A 27,753-nucleotide genomic window follows, 5' to 3' on the forward strand; every position below is an offset into this window, starting at 1 on the left:
TAAGAAAGAAAGAAAGAAAGAAATTCTGTCAGAACGCCCCTCAATGGCACCGCTGACAAGGCGGCCTGTCAGAACCCGCATCCGTGCCACAGGGGCCTGGGGCCAAGCACGGCCTGGCCTCGACACGAAGCCAGACCCAAGCCGTGAAGAGGGAAGCGGGCCCCAGCCCGGGATTCTGTCCTGATCGCGATGAGGGCTTTGACCCAAGGACAAGGCCGTGAACGATGAGGACCAGACACCTGGACACTCGGCCGGCGCCTGCTTCACACACGGTGTCTCCGGGGTCAGAGCACACGCCCGTCGCGGAGGGGCCCAGGCCCCGCAGCCCTCGTGGACAACCCCCTCCTGGTGGGAGCCAAGGCGACAGGCTGGGGCCACGGTCACAGCGGCAGGAGCAAACTCAGGGAAGAAAGAAGGCTTCTTCCCCGCCGTCCCCTGGACGCATGTGGGCGCTGCCTCCTCCCAGCCCTGGGGGGTCCCAGCCCCCAACGGCCCGCTGCGCAGCCGCTAACGGACCATTCCTGGGCACCGGTGGGACACGGGGGTCTGTGCCTTCCCAACAGGTCATTAGATGTGTTTTCGTTATGAAATACAGGTTTTGGTTCTTTTTTTTTTTTTTTAATTGAGTGTATTCTCATGATGGAAACGTTAAAAGAATCTAGAAAAGGAAAAAAAAACCAAGACCCACAAAATAAAATATTAAGATTTTAGAATATCTTCCTTTTCTTTTTTTCCCTATCCATTTCTGTTTGCCTTGTCTGCCCCTTACGGGAGACACTCCGCTTCCTGGGAGCGTGAGCTCTCGGCGAGTGCCCCTGAGAGTGTGCCCGGCGCCTCCCTGGGCAGGAGCCCCGTCCCTACAACTTGACATTGGTTCAGGGTTTTCACGATCGCAGGCAGCACGGCACTGAGCACCTCTGTGCCGAAGGTCCCCCCAGGTCGCCAGCCTCCCGGGGCCGACTCCGGATAGAAAGCTGGGACCGAGTGTGAGGAGTATGCGGCAGGTCGGGGGCACACGTCACCCCGTCCTTCCCAGAAGGGCCCGCGCGGTTCACCTTTGTCCGGGGATGCCCCGAGCGGCCAAGCGAGCGCGTCACGTGTGGCTCGGAAACTTCCTTTATGCCCACGAAACTGCCTCTGCCTCAAGTGTGGACCGTCCACACCGTCTCGCTGGCTTTTCACTGCTCCCTCCCGGTTCCTCCGGACAAGCCCTTCTGCCCAGGCCCGCACCGCCGGTTTATTTTCTCTGGAAGTGCATGTCAGCGCGGTCGTAGGATAAACGCACGTGTGTTTTCAGATCTGGCTTCTTCCACTCTGTGTAAGTGTGCCAAGATTTACTGTTGGATTCACCGTTAATTCTTTCTTCTTCCCGAGCATCGTGTGGATGTCCCCTACCTTGTGTGTCCACACCCTCGAGGATGATTGCGGGGCTGCTTCCCGTTGTCGTCGGGCAGATCCAATGGCTCCAAGAACTCCCGTGCGAGTCCTTGTGCAGACGCTGACTCGCATCTCCCTTGGGCTCATCCGTAGGCCGAGCCCACGGGAGGCGTTTCGTTTTCTCAGAAAGCAGCTGAGCGTCTTCCGGGCGGTCGGACCGTGCTGCGTGCCCAGGCGTGGCGCAGCAGGTGGCCCTGCCGGCAGGTGTGGGCGGGGACTCGTTTTACTGCAGTTCCCTGATGATGGGGGTGCAGGTCCCTGATGACGGGGGGGGTGCGTCCTTCCCCGGGCTTCTTGGCGGCCCGTACACCCACTTGCTTCGGTGACGAGTCTCTCAGAGCTTTTGCCCATTTTTAACCTGGGTTGTCACTTTAGGATTGAATTTTGAGAGTTTCGGAGTGTCGATGCCCATATATTCTGGATACAAGTCCTCCCCCAGATGTGCGTTTTGCAAGTAGGTTTTCTCAGTCCGTGACTGGTCTTTTCATTTTCTTCATAGCATCTTTCCCAAAACAAGAAATTCAAAATTTTTGTAAAATTTAATATTTTTGTAAAGTCCAGTTTGTCGATATTTTCTTCTACGGGTCTTGCTTTTTCATCCCAAGATCGTGAAGACCGGATCTGTGTTTTCACTTGGAGGCTTTATGATTTCATGTTTCCATCGGTTCCGCGGTCCCTTCGGACTTGATCGTGAAGGTGGTGTGGGCTGTGGACGGAGCTGGGGTGTTCGGGGCTTTCTCGAGTGGGCGCACAGACGTGTGAATGGTCCGGCTCTTCGAAAGACTGTCTTTGCTCCATTGGGTTTTCTTGGATCCTTTGTTACACGGCAGCTGAACAGAGGCTACGTGGGTCTGCTCTTCCGTTCTGGCCCATTGACCTGGGCGTCCTTACGTCGGTGTCACACCGTGAGGACTGCCGCGGCTTTCTTGTGAACTGGAGACTCGTAGTGATTCCCGGCTCCAATTGTGTTATGTTTCAAAATTGGTTCGTTTAGATCATTTACTTTTTCCGTAGCCATTTTAGAAAGAGCTTGTCCGTTTATACAAAATGGGTCTGTTAAAATTTTGAGTGAGATTGGGTTTACTCTAAATTTCAATTTGGGGAAAGTTAGCATCACAACAGGGTTGAGTCTTGCGATCCACGAACCGTGAATATCTCTCCATTTCGTTAGTCTTCAGTTTTCTCTCATGAATGTCTGGAGTCTTAAAGTGCACAAATATGGTAAATATTTTGTTAGATTGATTTCTAGGTATTTCACGTTCTTTTGGGGCTGTCGTAAAAGGTATTGTTTTGTGATAGAATAACTTGTTGCCAGCATGAAGAAATATAACAGATAAATATAATTTATTTTTTTCTCTTTTGATCTTTAAATCTGTAAATTTGCTAACCTCACGTGTTCCAGGTCTATTCCTTGGGATTTTCTATGTAGACAGCCATGTCATATGTGAACAGAAGGGCCTTTAGCTCTTTTCCTGGTTCACGGTTGACTAGGGAAGGTGAGCGCAGGGCTTTTCCACCGTTCTTTATCTTAGGGGAGAGATGGTGCCTCTTGCACAAGCCACAATTGTTCTTCTATGGACGGCCTTCGGCAAGTCAAGGAAGTTCCTCTCATGACTTTTGCTGAAAGTTTTTATTGTGAATGGATTTTGAATTTTGGCCAAAGGCTTTTCTACGTTTTTCAAGATCATTACGTGTTTTTCAATATATCAAGATGGTGAGTTAAAGGGCCTCATTTAAAAAATATTAAACCAATTTTGCATTCCTTATACATGTCCCATTTGATTCCACTGTATTATCCTTCTAACATATCGCTGAATCGAGTGGCTAATTCTGGTGAGGATTTTTCCATCTGTCCTAATGAGGGATATTCTTTTCTTGTGGTGTCTTTGTGTAGTTTGGGTATCGGAATAAGGCTGGGAAGTGTTCACTTCTCTTCTGGAAGAGTTGATGTTGAATTGTCCTTATTCTTTCCTTGAATGTTTGCCAGGATTCACCAGTGCATGTGTCTCTGCCTAGGATGTTCTGTGTTGGAAGATTCTTACCACAAATTCAATTCCTTTAATGGATAAAAGGGTGCTCAAGTTATGAGTGAGCTTTGTTAGTTTGTATCTTTCAAGGAATTTATCCATTTCATTTGTTATTTCTTAACGTCTGTAGGACACGTAGTGATGTCCTCTTGTTCATTCCTGATATTGTTATTTACGTCTTCATTTTTTTCCAGGTGTTTATTAATATTGTTAATATCTTCAAAACACCAACTTTAAGTTTTATTAATTTCTCTTATTGTTTTTGTTTTTTAATTTATTGCTTTCTATGAACATTTATTATTTCTCTTCTACTTACCTTACATTTACTTTCTTTTTCTTTTTCTGTGTTCTTAAGGTGGAAGCTTAGACTAGGGATTGGATTGGGGTGAGAGACCTTCCTCATTCCCAGTATAAGTGTTTATTGTCCTTCATGCTCTCTCTGTACCACAGTAGTCATACCCCACCAGTTCTGGTATTTGTGCTTTTATTTCTATTCAGTTCAAAATATTTTTCTAATTTAAAATTCCTTAATTTATTTTTCACCTATGTGTTATTTAGAAATATGTTTAACATTTCCAGGTATTTAATTTTTTTTTAGTATTTTTTTCTACATATTTTATATTAATTTTGGGGGGATGGTGCAGAGAACATACCTTGGATCATCTCACTTGTTTTAACTTTGATGAGATTTGTTTCAGCATGTAGTCTATTTTGATGAGTATTTTATGTCCACTCGAAAATACTGAATATTCTGTTATTGGATGATGTTTCTGTCCTACAAATGTCAGTTGGGTCAAACTGGTTGATACTGTTGTTGAAATCTTTTCTGTCCTTAGCTCATCTTTATGCACTTACTTCACATCTCACGGAGAGGTGAGTGTTGAAGTCTCCAATTCTAGGTGTGAAAATTCCTATTTTTACTTGCATTTCTATGGTTTGTGTTTTACATGTTTTTGAAGCTCTGTTATTTAATTGCTGTGCCCTCTTGATGTAGCAAGTCCTTTCTCGTTCTGAAATGTCCCTCTTAATCCCTGGCAATGTTTCTTGCTCTGAAATCTACATGGTGTCACATGAGTACAGTCTCTTCAGCTTCTTTTGTGTAGAGTTTGCATGGTTAACTTTCTCCATCCTTTTGCTTTTAACTCATCTATGCCTTAATATTTAATGTGAGTTTCTGGTAGATTGTGTAAAGGTGGTGCCAGTCTTTCTAAAAAAAAAAAAAAAAAAATACTCGTCTGAAAAGGTCTACCTTTATTTTGCGTCTTTTCACTCGTCTGCCTTTAGTATTTAATGACACGATTGGCGTGGAACCTAGCTTTCTGCTCTTTATTTTCCATTTGTATTAGCTCTTCTTTGTTCCTCCTTTCTTGACTTCTGTGGGGTTGAGTATTTTTATGACCCGATTTGCCTGTCGGTTATTCATGGCCCTTCTCGTTCAGTTTAATTTTTGGCACTCGCTTCAGGGCCTCGGTATCATCTTGAACCCATTACAGTCCTTCTTGACATTGTGCCAGGTTTTGTGTTATTAATGACCTTCATTTTCTTTCCCACTTTTCCTATTGTTTTACAATATTTTACTTTCATGTGCTGTGTACTCTACAGTGCACTGTTCCTGGTTTTGCTTTGGATAATTTGTTATCTTTCAAGGGGACGACGACATGTCAGGAAAGAGTCTTTTATACACACCGTCAGTTTTATTACTTTGAGCTTTCTTCCTTTCTCTGTGTAGATTGTTTCCCATCTGAGAACATCTCTTCTGCCTGAAGAACTTCCTTGAACATTTTTTGTAGCACAGATCTTCTGGAGGTAAATCCTTTCAACTTTTGCTTGTCTGGAAAAGTCTAGTTCCCCTTCTTTTTGGTAACAGCTTTAATAATCTGTAAGTCATCCACTTAAAGTGTGAATTCACAGGGTTTTAGTATAGTCACAGGGTTATGCAGCTGTCACCACAAATTTAGAACATTTCTGTCACCCCAAAAAGAAGCCCTATGCCGTTAGCTGACACTTCTCACTTGCCCTGTCCTAAGCGTGCGGTGCGGCAAACTCTCATCTACTTTCTTTCTTGAGTCGCCTTTTCTGGCCATTTCATAAAAATGGAGTCATATAGTATATGACCTTCTTTCTTTCTTCCTTTCTTTTTTTTTTTTAAGATTTTATTTATTTATTTGACAGAGAGAGATCACAAGTAGGCAGAGAGGCAGGCAGAGAGAGGGGGCGAAGTAGACTCCCTGCTGAGCAGAGAGCCCGATGCGGGGCTCGAACCGAGGACCCTGAGATCATGACCTGAGCCGAAGGCAGAGGCTTAACCCTCTGAGCCACCTAGGTGCCCTAGTATATAACCTTCTATGTCTGACTTCTTTCATCCTGTCCTGTTTGCAAGGTCCACCCATACTGTAGCCTGTATCCCCATCTCTCTCCTACTAACTGCTGAATGATGTTCCATTGTACGGCTAGACCATGTCTGATCTGTCCATCTGTCAGATGAATATTCGTGTTGCTCCACTTTCTGGCTGCTGTGAACTTTTTGTGGATGTGGTACATCCTGGGGTACATCCTAGGAATGGGAGGGCTGAGTCATATGGTGACTGTTACACGGTGTGAGGACATGTCAGACCGTTTCCTGAAGCAGCTACACCACCCACAGTGCACGAGGGCTCTGATTTACCTGCCGCCTGACTTGTTATTTACTAGGTTTTGAAAATACTTATTTTAGGGCACCTGGGTGGCTCAGTCGGTTAGGCGTCTGCCTTCAGCTCAGGTCATGATCCCGGGGTAATGGGATTGAGTCCCACATCAGGTTCCCTGCTCACAGGGGAGTCTGCTTCTCCCTCTGGCCCTCCTCCCTGCTCATGCTCTCTCTCTCTCCAATAAATAAAATCTTTGAAAAAAAATAAAATTAAAAATGTATTTAAAAAATACTTCTTATAGTAGCCATCATCATGGATGTGAGGTGGTCAGCTCCTTCATTACTGCAAGATATGTTTGCTAAGGATAGAATTCTAACTTGGTAGGTGGTTGTTTGGGTTTGGTCTGGTTTTTCCAGCACTTTGAAGCCGTTGCTCTGTTGTCTTCTAGCTTCCTTCATTCTCGTCCTGTTCCCCTGAGTGTCATGTGCTTCCTACTCTCCTTGGTTCTGTTGAAGGTTTTTTTTCAGTTCTGGTGTCCATCAGTTTGACTATGGCATGTCTACACTTCTTCTTCCTGTTTGGGGATCTATGAGCTCCTTAAATCAGTGAGTTGTTGTGTTTCACTAATTTTGAACAGTTGTTGATGTTTTCTTTCTTTATGTATTTCTTCTCCCTGTTCTCTTGTTTTACTCTGGGACTCCACCCCTGCCTTCTCTTCCAGGCTGCTTGATTCTGCCCGACATGGTTAGAGACTCTGTTTTCTCTCTTCTCCTTTGTTTCACATTGGACACTATCCTGTCTTCAAGTTCTTGGAGACTTCCCTCAGCAGTGTCAATTCTGTGGATGAGCCAGCCAAAGGAATTCTTCACCTCTGAGGTCATGATCATTGTTTGCAATGTCTCCATTCGAATCTTTCTCATAGTTCCCATTTCTCTGCTGGTTCCTGTCCCTTCAGTCATCACGTCCTTCCTTTCCGTTAGACCCTTGAGCATATTAGTCACAGTTCTTTAAATGTTCCATCTGGTAGCTGCAATGACTCCGCACCTCTGAGTCTAGTTCTTCTGGTTGCTTGACAGTGGTGGCTTTCCTTGTATTTTGTTTTGTTTTTCTGTGTCTTGTAATTTTTTATTGAGTATCAGTCATTGTCTGTAGAGGAACAGTAGAAAACATTTGAGGAAAATATCTAAGCACAGATATGGATACATCTCTTCTCGAGTTCGTGTGTGGGTTTGAGTCGACCGAGGAAATTGCTGACCGGGGTTCGGGCTTTGTAGTTTTCGTCAGTACGTCCCGGCCGAAAGGGGTTCAGATCCCTCATGGCGGGCTGCCAGCACACTGCAGGCTCACACGGCCGCAGGCTCTAGTCCGTGTCTCTGCCGCACCTCAGCTTCCAACATGCCCTGCACACCTGCGCCGCAGAAGGAGCTGTCTCTGCGGCCCTGCCCTTCCCCCAACTAGACTGCCGTTGCTTGTTATTTACTGTGAGGCTTGCTTTGAGGAAAGGGGGTCTCGGTTTCTTCTGTGTAGCCTTAGATGGGTTGAGGCATCTGTGCCTGAACTTGGACGGTCAGCCTTCTGAGGATCCCTGCCCTCCTCCCCAGCAGCCAAGCTCTGTCTGTGTCAAGGGGCTTCTGTCTTCCTCCCCAGGGGCAGGGGTTTGGGGCTTTGCCTCTTACCCTAGAGGCACGGATACTTTTCTAGATCCTGGGGCCAGAAGGAAGGAGGGATCTTGCTTTTATCCTTATCCCAGTGACCTTGTAGACAAGAGGACTTGCTGCCCTTCTCCCAGTGGCTTAAGACTTTTGCATTATGGGTTCTGGTGGTGGGGAGAGTCTCGTACCTGTCCCAGGCAACAGACAGCCTCTTGCAGATCCACACCACATGGGGAGCCCCTCCAGCTTCTGCCCTGCCCTCAACCTCTCTTGTGTCTGGACTTGAGCAATTCCCAGCTGACCTGCCAGCTCACATCCGGCCCTTGGAATCATGTTAAACTTGGAGCTGATTTCTTCCTACCTACTTCTTTCTCCTGTGCTCCGCCTAAGGCTGCCTTGGGGCCTTAACTCTTTAACAGGCTTGAGGAAAGATAGGATTTCATAAATTATGGCTGGGACATTCTCTTGTGATTTTTTACATCATAAGCAGAGGAGGTTTTTCATGATTTTAAAATCATTTTTTCCTTCTTTTAAATTATCTCCTTTGATAGTTACCCATTTATCTTGTGAGATCATAGTATTTTCATTGAGTTTCATGATCTCCTGATACAGTGAAGTTATTAACTTTTTAATTGAATTTACTGCACACACTGTTTCGGCTTGGTTTTAGCTCCTTAATTGCATGGCATCTATAATAGAGAGATGTAAATTTTTAATGTGTTGGAATCTGCTGGCTTTTCCTGTTGCGAATTCCTTTCATCTTCACTAAGCCTAGGGAGGCCGCTCTCTCTAGAGATTTGAGAAACGCTCGTTTCTACTTTCCCTGCTCTGATTTTCATCCTCAGGTCTCTTCAGTCCGCTTGGAGTTCCGTTGGGAAGCCGGATCCAGAGATCTACTTTTCTTTGACAATTAGCCAACGGAGCCAGTCTTTTGGCGTCCTCTCCCTGCCCTTACCTCGGAACATAATGTACGTGGACTATAACGTAGGGCCTATTTTCTGAACCGTGTGATGTTTCTCAGTCACGCAGTCATTTGTGAGGTTGGGGTTTATCTGGCTTAGTAAAATTACATGATTTTGGCTAGAGACACTAGTTTCTGTTACAAAAAGTTTGCTGTATTTCTGCCAGGCCCTTGTTGCTGGTCTCTCTGGGTACCGTGGCCACAACTGTCTCAGGGGTCACTGAGTAAGTCCATTTTTCTTCGCTGCTGCTGCTGTGTGGCCGGTTGCTGGGCCTCCAAGTTCCTCGGCAGCCTGAGCCTGAACAGGATGTCTTCTGACCCCCCTCCCCAGGCCGTGAGGTCAGGCGGTGCCCCAGCAGGTGTCACAGTGGGCATCACAGCGGACACCCTAGTGCCCCATCGCCAAATGGATGTGCAGCATAGATGCGGTTAGCTTGAGCAGGCCCAGAGACACAGGCAAGTCCTCTGGTTCTGACAATCCCTCTCCTGCTACAACGCCTGGTCTCCCCGCTCACCCGTGGCCTCAGGGGGCCTCCCTGGGACCAGCTGGCTGAGGAAGAAGGATGCAGACCTCACTGGCAGGTGGTTCGGCCTGACACGCACGGGTCACCCACGGTGGGTGCAACACCTTGGGTGCTAATGTCTGTATTAACTTTCTGTTGTTGCCAAAATGAATTGCCACCCATCCAGTAGCTTACATCAACCCAGACTTGCTGTCTCACGGTTCCTCAGCCGGAAGTCTGGGATGGGGCTAAGCCCCAGTGTGGCCTGCTGCTGTCCTTTCTGGAGGTCCTGGGGGCAGGGTGGGGGGCGTCTGTGTCCTTGCTCACTCGGTTGTCAGCAGAGCTCGGCTCTGTGGCATTGGACCGTGACGTTGATTTCCCTGTGCTGTGTGACCCAAAGGCTCTGCCTGCCCAGAAGCTGTGGAGCCCTGACTCCTGAGGTCCCTTGCAGTGGATGAAACTCAGCCTGAATACAGGTTACATAGGAGGCCAGTGGGCCTCGGCGGGTGAGACACATCCCCACTGGGGGAGCATAGGACGTTGTCGGGGGCTGGGGGGCATGCCTCAGGATGCCAGACAGAGGCTTTCTTCAGCGGGGAGCTGGCTGAGTCCCACCTGCTCCCCGCCCCCCTGCTCCCACCTGCCAGGAGTGAGGCCCCCACCCCCACCCCCAGCCCCTGCCGTGGCGGTTCGCCCCATGTGGACAGCTCTGGGCGCCACCGCAGGGAAAGGGAAGCTGTCCCCCTGACCCCCACCCCATCCAGATTATACAGAGATCCTTTCAAATGGCCATTTTACTTTTTATATTGGACGATTTGCCAGAACCCAGGGCTCCCTTGTGCTGTGGGAACCGGCGATACAGCTCGGATCTCTGCAGCGATGACTCCGCCTCCAAGACACTTCCACAGGTCGCAGGGAACACGTAGATTCACATTTATATGTATTTTGTCGTAAAGAGGTGAGAAAGGGATGAATCACAGGCCTTAAACAAGCAAAAACAAGCTTTCCTTTGGGGGCGATGCGTATTTCCTGATGCCGTGGGGAGGGGGAGTGCAGGAGAGAGCCAGCACCGTAGCGAACTTCTGTGGACCTGGGGGCCCCGGCATGTTTCCAAGCAGGTGTCCGCGGGCCTCACCGCGCGGTTTCCCGCTCCCTCCCCTGGTGCCTCCCCCTCCGGGCGGCTTGCTTTCTCCCTGGCTGTGCGCATGCGCCCGCCCGCCCTCCGACCTCCGCTCTCCATGGTCCTGACCTGGCTCCTTCCACAGGGTTCCAGGTCTCCTTCCCAGGCTCCTGCTTCCCGCGGCTGTGGGGGGGCGGGGGAGGGGCTCTCCCTGCCCCTGCTCTGCCGTCCTGGCTGGCGCTGGGGAGGTCTGTGATCTACGGTCTGCCTCCTCCTTGTTCCTCGCTCAGAGTCAGTCCCGCTTCCCTACTTCCTGGCCGGGCGTTTCCCCTCGTTTTATTGAGACGTAACCGGCAGCCTGCTCGTTCGGTTGGATGCCAGACGTGGTGGATTTTGTATGTCGGGGCTGGATGTTGTTTGTATTCCTTTAAACTTTTTTTTAACATTTTATTTATTTGTTTGTTTAGAGAGCATGACGGGGGGAGCAGGGAGCCCTCCGATCCCAGGACCCTGAGATCGTGACCCGGGCTGAAACCAAGGGTCGGACGCTCAACCCCCCAGGCACCCCTCCTGCACATATTTTTGAGCTTGGTCCTGGGCCCCAGCTGGGTTTGGGAAGAGGTGGCCCCCTTGGACAGAGGCAGAGAGCTTTCGGGCAGGCTAGGTTGGCCCGCTCCAGACGTGGTGTGTTCATGTCTGCTCCCCAGTGCTCGGGCGTCACTAGCCTGGACTGTCTGCAGCAAGGGGGGTCCGGTTGTGCTGTCTCTCTTGGGAACGGCAGGCCTGGGGCTCTGTCAGATGGTGCTGGGTCCTTGGGGGACACGCTCCCTCTGGACCCTGGTTTCCTCACCCCAACACCTGGCATTTGGGTCGGCGATCTGAGATTCTTCCCCGTGCTGGAAATCTGTTTACATGTCTCCACTTTAAATGGCCGTCCGTCAGGTGACCAGCTCAGCAGAAGCCAAACTGTGCATTGACGCGGTATTCTGATTCTGTTCTTTCTGGAACACTTGCGTTGCCATCCAGAAACCATTTCCGTGCTCAGTGGCCCGCTTTGGAGGGTCCTAACCGCTGCCCTTTTATACTTCCCGGTGTTAATGTGATGGAAATCCTCCCCGGACTGAGTCAGGCAAACGCAAAGCCACGCAGAAAGTGGCTTCTGCAAAAGGCATCTTTCCTGGGTGGGCCGGTCCCTGCAGCACCAGAGGTGAGGACCCTTTCCTCCAACAGGTGGTTGGTGACGGCGGCCGTTGAACGTGATGCCTGCCGTCCGCCTGTGAAGGGAGCCAGCACACGTCAGATCACACTCATGGTTTAGATGACGCCATCTCGGCTGTGATTGTGGTAATCATTGTTCTCATGTAATGGTCGATACAAGTATGAGATGTTTCCTTTGATTGAGAAACTGCCACCTCCAGGAATGCAGGGTAAACCTGCTCTTCCCTGGTCCTCCTATCCCACAACAAAACACTGGATATGGGGTCAGAAGTAGGCGAAGAAGGCAGGCCAGCGAGGGACCTCGGGCCCGGAAAGACACCAGGGTGAGGTCCCCGGGTCTTCGCCGGGGCTGCAGGAGTCAGAAACCCCAGCAGACGCAGGCAGGACGCGCGGCACGAGGCGCCTGCCCTCTCTGGCCCACGGGCCGGCAGAACAGGTGGGCAGCGTGGTTTTACCAGAGAGGAAGCCCAGCGGGGGCAGGAGCCCGTGGGAGGCCACCGGGCGCCAGCGAGCAGGGAAAACAGACGAAACCACGGGGAAGCAGCACCCTCGCTGCTGGGGGGGCGCACAGCCTCCGAACATCTCGGCGGCGCCTCATGGAACGACCCTTCCTCAAGCGCGGGCGACCCCAGCGTCACGCCATGGGTGGTTGTATCGGAGAACCAAGGCTGCTCGTCAAGCCGTGTGCGCGTGCTGAGAGCAGCCCTGAGCGTGGCCGAGCCCACACACGGCTGGACGCCCTCCAGTATGAGCGGGTCCCCATACCCGGGAACGCCGCACGCGGGTGAGCCGCCCGTGCGTGGAGCCTGAGCAGATCCCAGAGGTATACCGATCCCAGAAGGTCACATACCGCCAAGTCCCTTTCTGGAAGGTTCCTGAAATGCCGGAACGTAGAGACGTGGGCAGACTCGCGGTGGCCCGGGGCTGAGGAGGGCTAGGGCAGGCGTGGGCTTACAGGACACACGAGGGGTCCTGGGGAGACACGGTCATCGTCCTGGGGGCACTTCTGCGTTGTGGTTTCTCAGGACGCGGCCCCCGGGGAAGCTGCGTGGACGCACGAGAGCTCTCTCTGTGTCACCCCACACGGCCGCGTGTGTGCGATTCACATGGAAAAGTTTACGTCCAGGTTGGAGTCTCACTCGCTCGCGGGTGGGCCTGGACTCCGGCCGTGAACCGTAGAACTTTCCACGGAAAGGGAACGTGTCGGAATCCACTGAGAGGACTGGGGACTGTGACTCCCCGGCAGGTTCACAGGGAAGAGGCGGGGGTGTTGGAGTCAGGACGGAGGTGGTGTGGCCGACACCAAGTCACTTCTCAGAGATGCCAGCCAGCTGGCAGAGCGCTGGCGTCCTTGTGGGGTGGAGGGCGTCCCCTGCCATGTGGGGTGCCTCCCTGGCTGCCCTAGCCATTCACGGGGAGTCTGCTGGCCTTGGCGGCATTGGTCCCATCCTGGAGCCACAAAATCTGCTCCTGCCCTCAGTGGACAGGGAAACTCCCCGTGGTGACGTTGCTTGGACTCTTGACCTCTGCCTCTGGCTTCTAGAAAACGCACTTCCCAGGGGAGTTGAGGCCTCAGCCTCTGCCCCTGGCCATTCCGTGGACCCTCCATGTGTCCTGTGGCCACCTCGTGGTCAGCTGTGGGAAAGAGCCCAGCGGGCTGGAGTGTCTGCCATGTTTCGGGGCTGTCCTAGGGCTCATGCTGACAGTGCGTCTGTCCCCCCCGCCCCCGGGCCCCCAGACTCCATGTGCTGCTCCCCACCCGCTCCAGACGCTCTCCTAGCCCCCGGCCCCGGCCCCCAGCACAACTCCTGCCTTGACGTGTCCAGGCGTGGATCAGATTCTGGGACCAGCACGTCCGTCCAGCCACATGGCCAGCTGCTCTCCCTCTCTGGGGTCTTTATGTTTTCTGGAGAAAGCGGCTTTGGATGGGAGAGCTGTGTGTCATCAGGGTTACCCCAGGGCCCAGAGCTGGCCTGTCTCTGCGCCACTCTGTCAGGCTCATCTGAGGGCCCAGCCTGGGGAGGGGGCACCCTGAGACACCTCCCCCAGGGCCAAGGGCCCCTCTGACACTGGCGTCTGCCCGCTGCGCACACCCACGGGCGTGCGGGCATCTGTCTGACTGCCAACAGGTCCGCCCCGAGCTCGGGGGGTCCCTGTAGGGTCCCACAGGGTGACTCGGACCCTCCCCGCTGCCTGCCTCCTCACTCCCCACACCTTCGGCTTCCGTGGAAGTGATAAGCGTCAGAAGCACAAGCATCAGATTCAAACTGTCTTCTTTGGAGGTAAAGTGTGAGCAGAGCATGGGCTCCACTTTGGAGAAATCCTGGAGGCCGGCAGGGGCCGGGTGGGGGTGGGGCGGACCCCACAGTTTCCTGTCAGCTCGGAGGCTGGAGGGTTACTGCCCCGGAGGGCAATTGACGGGCACAGAGCCTTTCTCCCTTTCCAGATGCTCCGAACGTAAGAGCGCTTCCTGGGAGACAGCAGAGCGAGCCCCTCTATTTACTGCCCCCTTGGAGACCCCAAGACCTAGGGGCGCAGACTGTGCTATTAACCTGGTCGTTCAGTGACTCCCCAACAAAGTGCAACAGGCGTGGCTGGTGGCAGATGTGCACTGGTCTGCGGGGAGCCGGAGCCTGTCGGTGACCCTGCTTCGTACCCCCAGGCCCCTGCGTCTCCCAAGTGGGTTCGCGACTCTTGTCTGGAGGCGGACTAATTCAGCAAGTATCTGAAATGCCCGCGTTGTCACGTGGACTCTGCCCCTTTCAGCTGTGGCAGGCGGCCCTCGGCGCCCCAGGGACCCCACCAGCACGTGGATGCTGGATGCTCGGACTGAGCCCCGCGACGGGAAGCCGTGGGTTTCAGGGTTGTTGCGCTTGGACACTCAAGCATGTTGGCTGGGGGGCCCACCCGTGGCCTGGTTGGGGGGCTGGTGCAGCCCCAGGGGTGGCCTGCTGACCCTCCACCCCTAGCCCCTGCTTCCAGCACTCACTGGTTCCTCTGGGCAGGGGTGAGTGCTCCAGCCGGAGCCGCCAGCAAAGGCCACGGGCCCCCCAGCCCCCTGTGTCTCCCTCCGGCAGCCTCTTCTGTCTCCCAGGAAGAAAGCGGGGTGGAAACAGGAAGGAAGCGGGGTGTGTGCCCCGAACGTGACCCTTACGGCTTCTGCTTTACCGGGTGTGGGCACGGAGGGAAGGCATGGGGTGTGCAGAGGCACTAGGGCAGAGCAGGACACCCCAGAGCCCCCTGGGCGCCACCTTTGAGCCTGTCCCGGTGCAGGCAGAGGCTTCATCCTCCCCGACTCTCCTCTGAGGGCTCACCCGGGAGATCATTAGCACAAACAGGATATGGGGCGTGAAAAGCCCCTTTCCTTCCTGCTGGCGGTAATCCCATCAAGGGCTCCGGGGGAGAGGGCCCAGGAATCCCTGCTCTGGTGTAGGCCAGTCGCATCCCACTGCCTTCAAGGGAATGGGGAGGGGGTTAGTTTTTCCCAATCATTTCCATAGTAATAAACTTGCCAGTTTCCTCTATTTGCCCCCAAACTGGTGTTGGAGGAAAATACTAACTCTACCTGTGGGGAGAAGTCAGGGAGGGCTCAGTGCCCCTTGATGCATGGAAAATTCTCAGTGCAGGTTGTCCAGAGCACGGCGGGGGCCGCTCAGCTCCAGGAACCTGGTGGGGCAGCCAGCAGGGATCCCGAGCCCAGGCCGGAGCCGACAGTCTGTGCTGAGCCTGGTGGAAGCGTGTTCCCGATGGAGCAAAAGGCACGGTGGGCAGTGGGGGCGGCCAGGAGGAAGGCTCAGGGCTCGGAGGGCACGGGTGGGAAGGATGGGACCCCCGGGCTGCCGTCCAGCCTGGGGGCCCTGCAGGCTCAGGGCTGTGCCACAGGTGTCCGTCTGGAGCCCGCACCGGGGGTCTCCCTCCGTCTTGCCCCACAGTTACTTCCGTCCTTACACACCTGTGGCGCCGGCTCGCCGTCTGGGAAAGGCCTACAGAGGTTCATTTTAAAATACATGAAAAAAAGAGGTGCCTGAGTGGCTCAGTTGGTTGGGCGGCTGCCTTCGGTTCTGGTCGTGGTCATAGGGTCTGGGATCGAGTCCCACATCTGCCTCCTCAGTCTGTGGGGAACCTGCTTCTCCCTCTCCCTCTGCCTGCCCTCCACCTGCTCCTGCTCTCACTCTCAAATGAGTAAAATCTTAAAAAGAAAATACGTAAAAAAACAACCACCCCATCTACGGAAGGCATGGAGTATTTGGGTAGTGGGGGTGGAAGGCAGCCTGGGCGGACTGAGCAGGAGACTGGGAATTCGCGGGCACCTGGTGCGGGCAGCAGGGAGACGTAGCGGTCTTGACCAGGGGAGGCAGGAGGACAGGCCTGTCACCCGGGACTGGGGTCCCCCTGGGGGGCGTCGAGCGGAGAGACGCCACCAAGCCAGAGAACAGGAAAAGGAAGGGTTTTCCCCGCAGCAAGGAAGGAGAGCACCGGGGCGCCCTCCCGAAGCGACAGCCACACTGCGGGGGCGGGGGTGTGAGCCGAGGGCAGCCAGTCCCCAGGGCCTTGCGCGGACGGCACTCAGCGTGGAAGCGGGCAGAAGGCGTCCGAAGGTGACCGAGCGCAGGCCCGCGTCACGAGGCCCGCCCGGGTTGGGGCCGGTGCTCTGGCTCCGGCGGGTCCCGGACCTGAGGGCTCACAGGGTCTGGATCCTGCAGGGCTGGTCCACGGTCCCTCTTCCCTTCGGAACCAGCCCTGGGGGTCGTGCCCCTGAGCTACTGTCCCTCGTGTGACGAGGTTCTCTCCTGCCTGATGTGGCCGCTTGTCCTTCTCTGCTCCCGCGGGACGGCCGGGGGCCTGAAATAACTTTTCTTATGTCCCGAAAGCTACGTCTGTCTGTCTGTCCCCGGGAACCCCTAAGTCTCTGCCCACGGGGCCGGAACGGTGGTTTAGCCCAGGCTGTGGAGAACAGCCTGCAGGCAGGACCACTGGGCCCTTCGAGGGGGTCCCTCGAGCAGTCTGCAGGGAACCTGCCAACGGGCGGCCTGGGCTCCCTCCCACCACGGAGACACTGCCCTGGCCCCCCACGAGCTTTTCTTTTTAAAATTTTGTTTGAGAGCGAGCGAGCGAGCACGAGAGCAGGAGAAACAGGCTCCCCTCTAGGCAGGGAGGTCACGGCAGGGCTCGATCCTAGGACCCTGAGACCATGACCTGAGCCGAAACTAAGAGTCGACGCTCCGCTGACTGAGCCCCCCAGGCGCCCCCCGCAGGTGCCCCCGCAAGAGCTTTTGATGGCCAAGGCAGGAACTGGGGGGCTTTTAACTTTCTGTCCTTTTCCTCTCCCAAATGGAAACCCGCCAGTCCACGTCTCCTGACCACCCCCCACAAATGCCGTGGCAGAGGCCACGCCGTGGACAATGGGACACTAGCTCATGTGGCCAGTCGGAGCAGCCAGGACCCTTCTTCTTCCAAAGCTGCTGCTTCATCCGTTTCCCTGAGCAGCGCCGCGTCGGCCACGCTTCAGGCTCGTGTTGTCCGTGGTCAGCACCCAGGCGTCGCCCGGACACGAGGGGGTCCTGCAGGTGATGAGAGGCTCTGGGACGGCCCCGCGGCAGCGGCCCGTGGGGCTGGGGGCCTGCATGTGGGCCTGCCCTCAGCAGATGCAGCTGTGTGGCTCTGCCCGCGGGAACTCTGACCCAGGGGTCCCTCGGCGCCGCCGGGGAAGGCGTGAAGGGAAGCGTCCCTGCAACTGGGCAGAAAACCCTCTACACAGCGCTGGAAAATCTACAGAATGGCCCCAGGCGGACTCTGCAAATGGAACCGGGAGCCTCGGCCTCGGCCCCTCCCTTCCGTCAGGCGTGTCCATCTCCGGGCAGGGGCCCGGGACAGAAGGAGCGGAGGACCAGCCATCGGACTCGGGCGGAGGGACAGAGGGTCTGCTGGGATCTTTTCTGAGGCCACACCAGTGCCGAGGTGACCCCAAACGTCCCAATGTCCCCGACCGGCTTCAGTCCCCGTCCTTGGAGGAGTCCGCCATCTGGCTCTGCTCCCCAGGCCGATGTGAGGCCTCTGCCTGACGAGCCTCCTCATTCGGTGTCGCCTGCGCGGGCCTTCTCTGCGGACTCCCATCTGGGGCTTTGTCCGGGGTCCGCGTCCCGAGGCCTCAGGGAGGACAAAGGCTGCGGGGACTCACGCGGAGAGCGCGTCCCTAGAAGTGACAGTGTCGCAGCCTGCGTCCAGGCTGAACTTCGACCCCACTGGAGGCACCTTCCTGGCCTGTGAGCTGGGGTGGGCAGGCGGGTGCTCCCGGGCACCTCTGGGGCACCGTCCTGGTGTCTGAAGTGCAGGACGGAGGCCTTGAGGGCCAGGGGCGTCCTTGCCGTCCCTTGGTGCAGGTGAGGGAACTGAGGCACGGGGTTGCCCAGGTCTGAGTGTGGAGCAGGGTCCACCTCCTGGTGCTGAATCCCGGCCCCCAGTCTACACAGCTGGTCGATCGGCCTCCCTCCCACACCTGGTGCTGGACACGCGGGGAAGGAAACGCAGCCCCAGGCCTGGGGAGACGGAGGGAATCCCCAGCGCGGTGCTCGGCGATGCACGGGCAGGCCCGGGGCAGGGTGCCGCCCGGGGTGGCTGGGGCTGTGAGTTCTCCCCTGCGTTGGCTCAGGGCGAGGGCGTACGTCCACCTGGGGCAAAATTCTCGGGTCCCCTGGCGGGGTCCACCCCCTTGTCCGAGAAGCTCCTGGTTCATGCCCACCATTGCCTCTGGGGCGACATACCCAGGTATGAAATTGGACCTTAAAGTTGGGTCCGCAGCCTCTCATTCCAAGGAGGCAGAAAGAACACCCTGCAGGCACTCCTCCTGCGCCTGGCAGGGCACCGGCGGTGCGGGCGGCCCGTCACAGCTGCGCGCGGAGCACAGAGGGCCTCTGTGGTCTGGGGCCGGGCCGGGCATGCAGTCTGGACGCCTTCCTCCAGGCTTGACGCCAGCCTTGGCTTTCCCCTTCCCCACTGCATGTGGCCCAAGCTCCACCCGAGGCCGCGGGAGGCCAGTCCGTTCACCAGCCGTGTTTTCCCTCCAGGCCAGCAAGGAAATGTAGTGGAGCCGCTGGAGGCCCTGCCTGCCCGAGCTTGGTGTGAACAGCCCAGCCCAGACGCGGCCCACCCGGGGCACCCGTGGGGCCGCCCTCACCATGTCCAAGAAGGGCATGGGCGCCCGAGGCAAGGGGGACAAGGCGGAGCTCCTCGCTGCTCTCCAGGCCGCCAACGAGGACCTGCGGGCCAAGCTCACCGACATCCAGATTGAGCTGCAGCAGGAGAAGGGCAAGGTGGGCCCCCAACCCTCCTTCCCTGTTCCCCACCCCTGCCCGGCCGGGTCTCCCTGCCTGGTCCCAGGGTCCTCAGGGGCTCTCAGGGCCGCTGGGAAGGACAGACCGCTCTGGGAAGAGGGCAGCGCGGGGCGGGGGGTAGTGTGAGGTGGGGGACCGCCCTGGCTCAGTGCCTGGGCCAATGGGACCTCGGCCAGTGGCGCCATCCTGGGAAATGTCCCCTGAATGGGCGGTAGGACGACCGCTGCAGGGATAAAAGGCACAGACTGAGCAAAGCGCTTCCAGGGCCTCAGGAACGCGGGGGGCAGCCCCGGGGAGTGGCGATGGCCTGGGGCAGGCCTGAGATGGCACCACCCAGACGTCCGGCACTTGGGGTCCTCGAGGCCCACGCGGAAGGCAGGGCTTGTGCTGGGGGGAGTGGGGTTCTGTCCGGGACCGCCTGCTCCGTGCCAGGCCTGGGTGGGAGGCGTCCCACGGACCCGCTGTCCTCTCCACGGCCGAACCTCTGCCCCCGCCCCCACCAACGCCTCCTGGAAGTGCGGAAGCGGGTGGGTCTGGAGGGTCCTGCCCAGGGCCGAGCTCTTCTGCGAGGCCGTGGGGACGGGGGGCCAGGTCTCCAGCAGCTGTGTGACCCCCCCCCCGTTACAGCCTGGCCCAGGAGCCGTGGTAACCGCGGAGGTTCAGACCCCGCGTCCATCAGTCCGGTGACCGGACAGGCCGCGCCCGCCGGTTTCCGAGCCGTCTGCGGGCTGCGTGCTCCTGCGCGTGCGCTGTTAGCCAAGCCGGCCGGCCCCGCGGAGGCCTGGGGTGGGGGCGCGGGCGGGGGGTGGGGGCGCGCGCTCCTGGGGCGTCCACAGCGCGCGACGCCGGCCGGGTTAGAGCTCGCATCCCCTCCCTGCCGTGCGAGGGCCCGGGAGCTGGCGCCGAGGTGCTGCGGCGGCGGGGCCTTTGTCACTTCTGTCCCGAAGGACTGACCTCTTGGCACCAAGTTCAGAGGAAGCGACGCAAAGGCCGCGGTCCGCGCTCGAGTTCTGGGTCCGCGGCCGCGCGGACAGGAGCAGCCCGTGCCAGGTGCCCCGCGGGGCCGGGGGCAGGTCTGAGGCTCTGCCCACACGGACCGGCCTGCGGCATCTGGGCGGTTCCCAACCCCGCCAGCCCAGGGCAGGGGTGGCGGGAGCGAGCGGGGGTCTGCGCGGCGGAGGCCCCGTGCGCGGAAGCTGGTCCGAGGGCGCGTGTGCGTGTCCGGAGCACGGCAGCCCCCCGGACAGCCCGGTCACCTGGCTGAGACCGCGGGGGGGGGGTGTCTCCTCCGGGGGCTCCCCCCAGCTCTTCTCTCTGCAGGGGTGAGGCCCCTGAGGCTGCGGTTTGCAGACTTGCTGCACGGCAGGGCCTGTGACTCTTGTTAGAAATGGGGCCGCCAGCCTCACCCTGGCCGGCGGGGCTCACCCTTGCTGGCAGGAGCCCTTCCCCGTGCACTCGAGGGGATGCTCTGAAGCCTACCGCCTTGGGCATCACGGCCCGGAGCCGCCTTCCCTGCCGCCTCAGCCGCTGGCTGCCGGCGTCCCCCTGGCTCTAGCCTGCGGTCAGCCTGCGGGTGCAGGGAACAGAGCCCCACGGGCCCCACGGGCCCCAGGAGAAGGTGTCAGTCCCGGAGAGCTGGGTCTCCTCCACTCCAGGAACACGCAGGTGGCGGCAGGGTAGTGGTTCTTCATCATCGTCTCCCCTTCCCGCCCCTGTTGCTAGTCTGGAAGGTGGGAAGGAGCAGCCGGGGGCACCCCGGCCATTCAGACCCACGGACGTTCTCTGAGCCTGAGCCTTCCCTCCCCCACCTCGGGGCTCCCACTGCTACTTCCAAGCCAGACCGGTACCTTCCTGCCAAGCATCATTAAAACGTTCAAGTGTTTTTTTGTTTGTGTTCATGTGTGTGTGTGTGTGTGTGTATCTGTAGACGATACCCACCACCCAGAACCGACACAGGACATTGTCCTTCACGATTCAAATAGGAAAGTTCTAGACCCTTGCAGACACACTGTGGTTCCTGTCTCCTCCTGCGTGGGGCTGGCCTCCAGGGACGGGCGTGAGGCTCAGGTCAGGGAGCTTCTTGGCTGTCCTTTGCACACCGGTGGGGCTTATGGCTTCTTTCTTTCTTTTTAAGATTTATCTAATTATTTGAGAGAGCAGGAGAGCGTGCAGGAGGAGAAGCAGTGGGAGAGAGAGAGACCGGCAGGGCCCCCCCACCCCGCTGAGCAGGGAGCCCTACTTGGGACTCGATCTCACGACTCTGAGAACATGACCTCAGCTGAAACCAAAAGTCGAACGCGTAACTGTGCCACCCAGGCTCCCCCAGGGTTCAGAGTGCCCGTCCTCACCCCAACCCAGGGCCTTGAGCTGGGAGCAGGATAATCGGAGGCAGGACGTCCCTCGGGCCTCTTTCCAGTTCCCGCCTGCGCTCTCCCGTCTCCCCCAGCAGCCAGGTCGGTCAGTGAAACGCGCCAGCGATCCTGAGCTGGTGTCCCCCGCTCCGTCTGCTCAGCCCAACGCGTCCCTCGCCACACAAAGCTGCCGGTGCTGGGGCCTTAGTCATGCCGACATGGGGGATAGAAAGCACGAATCCGATCATCGTGATCATCAACCGCCCTGTCCTTATCAATCCTGAAGTCTTTTATGTGCCACCGTTAACGTCACTGTTGCAACAGCGGGGGACAAATTTGCGTAACCAGATCTGGACCATGGGACTGATTTCTGTCTGGTTTTGGCACCTTCCAGATGCTTGGGGAGGCGGGCTGGATCTGGACCTCAGCCCGGAAGTCTGGGGACAGCCAGCAGGACCCAACCCACTCGCAAGCCCGGCTGCGTGGCGGTTGTGTGCCGGAGGCCATGGCGCAGGTCACCCACCCTTGAGCAGGAATCCCCAGCACAGTCCCGGAGCAGGGACACCACGGTTTGGGACTGTGACTTGCTGGGGTAGACGAGGTGCCCGGAAAGCCTGGGAACCTGCGTGAGCTCAGCACCGTGGTTTTCAGGCGGCTGGTCAAGCTCTCGTGGGGTACCTGGGAGGTTGACTTGACAGTAAAGAATGAGACACATTAAATCGAAGAGGACTGTCCTGCGGCCGCCCTCGGTCGGGAGACTGAAGTGGGGCCATCTCTGGCAAAGAACCTTCCGGAAAGAGGGAGCTGGCCCCGCAGGGAGAGGAGCTCACTCGGAAGGCGTCGTGGGAGCCACGTGGAAATGAACTCAGCGTCCGATAAGCAGAGTGGGGTGCTGGGGGTGTGAACGTGGACAGTGAGGTGAAAACAAGCCTGGTGCTGAAGGCCACCCATCTCCGCCACAACGCCAAGGCTCCAGCCCAGCCCAAACACGGAGCAGCCCCCACGGCCCGCACTCATGGGGTCCCGCCCCCACTGTGCCCCCCTGCTCACAAGCACCACTGTGGCCTGTGGGAAGGAATGGACACGACACGCTTCTACCTGCTCAAAGGACGCTGGCCTCCTTTAACTGGGAAGGAGTTTCTGAAACACAGGGTGCCTGTGTGACCCCCCAGGCCGTACCTCAGTGGAGGGAGACACTGAGGAATGGGAAGCAGGCGTCTGGGCGAAGTAAACCCAGGCAAGAAGGCCTGGCGGCAGTGGCGCAATCAAGGAGGGCCTCTCAGAACACATGTCCCAGGCCAGAGACCAGAATGACTGGACAGAGTGGGCCAAGGCGGGTCTGTGGGAGCTCCTTTTGGACAGGGCTTACCTGATGCAGCGGCAGGAATGGTGGCCCCGAGTTTAGGCCACGGAGGGCTGTGTAGGTGGGCATAGGAGGGGCCCGATAGTGTAGCGCGTGGACCACGACATTGGCAGAGCACAGGGGTCCTAACGCAGATCAGGACCCACTAGGGGATTGTGCGGTGTCCTGGTCATGAGGTTGGGGTAGTTGACACTGTAGGTCATGCTGGAAAATGGGACGGTTGCAATCTCCCCCCGGTTGGGGAAGGCCGTGGGGTGGGGAGGGACGGCCGGCCCCGCAGCCAGCGCCGGTCCAGCACACCCGCCGTGCAGGCCTGGCTCCGAGGGGAGCGGTGGCGTCTGCGTGACAACCGTGGAAGGTGTGGGAGTCGATCATGGGGAGTCATGTCCACATCCCCAAATCCCCGTTGTTTCCAAGCCTTCCATGGGGAAGGGTCTTCCCCTCCTCCAGGCCCAGAAACACCGAGTCCCCCTCGCAGGGTGCGGCAGGCTCCCGCGGCAGCTGCAAGCTTTTCCTCCTGGTCGGGCGAGAGACAGCAGTCTCCCCGGAAATACAGCCGCTTGGGACTTGGCAGACAAAACGGGGCGGGAAAGACCCAGAGCTGACCCAGAGAGCGAGCCGGAGGGAAGATGCCTTCTCAGAGCCAGGACCTGAAGGAACAAGAACCGAGTCGGGGCGCTCCAGAAACTGGCCTAACATGGGCAAAGGCCGCAAGCAGCTGACGTGGGAAGTCAGGGCTGCACGTTCAGCTCCTCGAAGGAGGCCTCCCTGCCCGTCGGTCCGAGGTGGTGCTGCTGTTGGCTGGACCGGCGCCCTGGCCAGTGGGGGACAGGCGGGCCCGTCTCTGGGGAGGACCCTGCATTAGAGAGAAAGGTCTGGTCCCTTCCTGAAGAAAGCCAGCCTGTGTGGAGGTGGCCACGACCCCTGAAGCCAGGTCCCAGCGGCGCTGTGTGCCCATGTGATTTAAAATCCCATAAACCTCGAGCAAATGCGTGGACCCGTGTTCAAGAGCCGTAAACGTTCTGTGGCCCCGTAAAGGGTTATGGCTGCTTCCAAGCACGCACGAGCGTGGAACGGCGTGCCAGGGCCCCTGGTGAGAAGGGACCCAGGGCCTGTGGCTGTGTGGCCGGCGGGTCGGGCCTGCTGTGCCACGGTCTGAACGCAGGACCCCCCCACCCCGCAGGCTCCGGGCGGTGCCTTGGGGGCTCTTGGCAGATGCAGTTCTGTTCTCGGCGGGTGACATCAGTGACGGATCTCGGCTGCGGACACAGCGTGTCCCGTGCCCACGCTCCTTGCGCAGCAGGACTCCGGGTGCCTCTGTCTCCGTCCTGTCCGGAGCAGGTTGGCAGGAGACCGGCCTCAGGGCGTCCCAGCCCGGCCCCTGTCGCTCTGCCGTTCCAGCAGATCGGTCCCTCTTGGGGATGTCCGGTCAGGACTGCGGATGGCGGCCACCCCTCCCTATGAGCGTCTGCGTGGGTCAGGGGCCAGACGCGGGCCATCCTCGTGGGGCTGTGGTCTGGCCTGAGGGGAGACGTTGGCCTTGACCAAGGAGTGGAGACGGTAGTGCCTGTCACCGTGGGCCTGTGTGTCCACAGCAGGTCCCAGCCACTGGGATGGCCGGCTGGTGGAGGTTCTTGGGACCAGCGCCCCCTCCTCAGGGAAAGCCTGGCTCGGCCTGCGGTGGGACTTGGGGGTCAGGCGGGTTTTTGTGAGGACTGTGGGCAGCACGGAACGTAGTTTCTTTCTGAACAAGGCCTGAGGACGGCCAGGCCACGGGAGCCAACCACGCAGACAAGGCCCCGCCATGACAAACAGGGAAGAGAGCAGGAAATGTGGGAGAACGCCCGTTGTCAGGACTCTTACTGGCAGGAAGGGTGTGAGCACAGCAGCTCCCGGGTTCCGAGCGACTGCGTGTCTCACGTGGTTAGAAGAGGGATACGGGAATGTTCTCCCCTGCCGCCCCGGCTTCCTTGAGAACCAGGTTCTGCGTGTGAGGGGAGCGGAGGCACGAAAGCTGCCCTGGGAAGTCGAACAGAAGCCTGGGCTGGAGGTGGAAACCGAGCTGGAAGTGGGAAGCGCCGGTGGGAAGCTCGAGGCGTCTCCTCTAGCATACGCACGGGGAGGCTGTTTCTGTCCGACTGGAGGCCTGCAGCCGGGACCAGCCTGGGGCTGCGGCAGCCCTGGGTCCTGCTGGGACGCCGAAATAGCACTGCCCCTTGAAAGAAGTCAGGGTGCCTGGGGCACAGGCTGGGGCCGGCGGTGAGCCACAGGATCGCCCGACCTGCGGGGAGCCTGGGACGGCCAGGGTCACGGCGCGTCCGAAGGCTTCGGGGCTGGCTCGCACAGGCCACAGACGGACGCTTTGAGCCTCAGTGGGATGAGAGCAAACCGAACCCCGCCAGCTACGCTCAAACCCACACGTTCCTGACCAAACAAGTAATCGGGCTCCAGCCGGGCCGACGGGGAGCCTCGTCCCTTGAAAGTGGGTGAATGGAAAAAATGAACCGAATGGGCGACCTGCCCCCCCGGCAGTCCGTCGAGTGGCGCGGAGACCCACCCAGATGCAGAAACCGCTCAGCCCGTGACGTCTGGGAAGGCAAAGCTGTGGCCCCACAAGCCAAGAGTCAAGAGCGCCGCCAAGCCACCAGCAGCCACGTCAGCCGGACGTTGATGAGGTCCTGGGGGCCGCGGTCTGCGGCCGAGGCAGCTGCGGATCTCAGGGAAGCGTCGCTACCCGCTACCTCGACAGGACCGTCTCCTTAACTTTCAAAGCTGCCGTGTGTTTCCGGGACAGATCGGAGTCACCCAGAACCAGTGGGACCCAGCGGGCAGGCCACGGCACATCTCCACAGTTTTCGGTGCTTATCTGGGGACAGGAGCCTGGGACGCCTCCTGCCCGTCGCCTCCCCACGGCCGGCGTGCTCGGGGCCGCAGGCCACATCCCCGCCATCGCCCGTCTCCGGCCTGGGGAGCCGTGCGGTTGAGGCCACAGCACATGGGGAGGAATTCACAGGCCCAATGGATGGAGCGTCAGGGGAACGCCGCTGCCGGAGACCCAAGGGGGCGGAAGGCCGAGGTGGGGGCTGAGGGCATCTCTGGGGCACCCTCGGAGCCCAAGGAAGCAGCGGGGCTGGTCTTCCCATCCAGTGTGTCTTGCTCGAAATTGCGGTGAGAGCCTGTGTCTCCTGGAAGCGCCATGTGCTTGCTTGTGCACTTGTGGGGGCTGTGGCGGAGGACCTGGGCTCCGAAGGGGACACGGGCCATGGTCTGCTGCGTCTGAGCCCGCTGCTCCAACCTGCCCACGGCTCGTTGGAGCGTGTGGGGCTGGGCACTTGGCGTGGGTCTGGGTTTTCACCAGGCCCTTCCCGCATGCAGCAGGGACGGTCCCAGGCACTGGACGGAAGGGCAAGTACGCGGCAGGTGTGGGTGCCGTTGTCTCTGAATCGGCTTGGAGCACAGCAAGAGCCAGACCCTGCAGGCCCTGAGCATCCCCTCCACCAGCTTCCTGCTGCGACAAATACCAGCTCTGTGACCACCCGTGGCCACCACCATGACCACACTGCTCTTCCCTCTTGATGCCCATGTAAGAGGCCGGCTGGCTCCCCTATGTCCGGCCGCGAGCCCCCGACCCCCCCGTGGGGGCGGAAATGGCTCGGGAGCGGCCCCTTGAGAGCACAGATTGCTGATTGCCCCCCACGGCTGAGAACCACCACTGACATCTTCGCCGCGAACTGGAGAAGGGCAGCGCCCCTTCAGTGGGCAAGGAGCGAGCCCTCGCACTAGGCTTCAGCAACGGCCCCTCCTCTGGCGGGAACCCGGACGGCTGGGCAGTTATTTGCTCGGTCCTGCTAGCGCCCAGAGGCCTGCAAGGCTGAGACAGAGTTCGGTCACTAGAATTGGTGCAGCACTGCAGGGTCTGAGCCATCCCGAGGGCAGCTCAGGGTAGACCCCACTGCACACTGGACCACCAGCTGGGAGCCCCAGCTGAGTGCGTCCGGTCACATGCGTGTCCTGATGGGAGGTAAGCGTACGGCGGGTGCGGGGCGTGTGGCCTCCCGGTCTGTGTGGGTCCCGGGGATGCTCGCTCTGGCGCGGAGGGACACCACGGTCCTGCAGAGAGGGATGAATAAGACACTGGGGGGAGGCTGCTGTGGGAAGGGGGCGCACCATGGTGGGTCGGCGTGCGGAGTTAGGGCTGGGCGTCTGGGGGCTGCCAGCCACGGTCTGGGGATGGGCGGTGGGCCTGCCCAGGGTGGAGGGTCAGAGCTTGTCACCCTGGGGGAAAGAACCCAGAGTTGCGAGCTGGGGTGCCAGGGTCGTGGGCGGCGTGGATGGAACTTCCCAGACGGCACCGTGGGTGTTGTCTGCTCGCCGAAGCGCCCCGGCTCTGCCTTTGCCCTGAACGCCCCCAAAGCAGAGAAGGGGGCTGGGCCACCCGTCTGCCCATACGGACGCTTCCTCCTGTGGACGGTGGATGGTGGGGGGAAGCTGGAGCCGTAGCTGTCTAAGTGGGGAGCGGGGGCGCCCACTCTGGAGCTGGGCTTGGGGTCACAGGAGAGAAGGAGGGGCTCGAGGATGCTGGCCCCGCACGAGGTGCCGCGGAGCCCAGAGGCCGGGGCGGAAGCGAAACACCAGCCACAGCGGGACCCGGGGCGGGTCAGCCGCTGCCTCACCCCATGCTAGGTCCTGAGCCCCAACTTCCTGCTGCGTGTGGGTGGTGTGGTCCCTGAGCCAAGACTGACGTTCTAGATGAAAACAAGAGATTCAGTGAAAAATCTGAGCATTTCCAAAATCTAGACAGACCGATGGCCTCAAGTCGCCTCCCCATCGACCAAGAACATCGCAGGAGGTAAGTGCAGTGCCCTGTCCTCTGGGCCGGAGGCCCGTGCCCACGCGCATCCCGCACCTTCTTCCCTGCGGCTCATGGGCGAGGCGGCCAGGCCTGGCGGGGGTAGGCAGCGGAGCGGGTCCGTGTGGACCCACGTGTCTGTGATCTTCCTTTCCAGGCTCACGGCGCTTCCAGCCTCCGGCTGCCGAGGACGCCTGGCACGCTCTCCGCCCGCCCGGCTCGTCCGTGAGGACGCGTCTCAGGGGGAGATCGTCCCCAGCCGCGCAGGGAGGAACACGGGACTCCCGCCGCGAGCCCCGGGTGTGCGCGGGCCG

The 27,753-nt window shown here is 58.3% G+C and overlaps 1 protein-coding gene across 18 annotated transcripts in view; it reads left to right on the forward strand.

Annotated features, from left to right (window-relative positions):
* The window catches only part of JAKMIP3 (Janus kinase and microtubule interacting protein 3), a 97,108-nt gene that overhangs the window by 24,126 nt on the left and 45,229 nt on the right, over positions 1-27,753 (forward strand). For 17 of the 18 annotated variants that reach the window (XM_032313109.1, XM_032313107.1, XM_032313106.1 and 14 more), the window contains exon 2: positions 18,610-18,855. In XM_032313109.1, the coding sequence (XP_032169000.1) occupies positions 18,721-18,855 (135 nt within the window). In that variant the 5' untranslated portion in view covers positions 18,610-18,720. Of the gene's footprint in view, positions 1-10,429; positions 10,723-18,609; positions 18,856-27,753 lie in introns of those variants that run through there. The other variant, XM_032313108.1, reaches the window with a different exon arrangement.

Source organism: Mustela erminea, chromosome 14, assembly GCF_009829155.1.
Source record: "Mustela erminea isolate mMusErm1 chromosome 14, mMusErm1.Pri, whole genome shotgun sequence".
Lineage (NCBI taxonomy): Eukaryota > Metazoa > Chordata > Mammalia > Carnivora > Mustelidae > Mustela > Mustela erminea.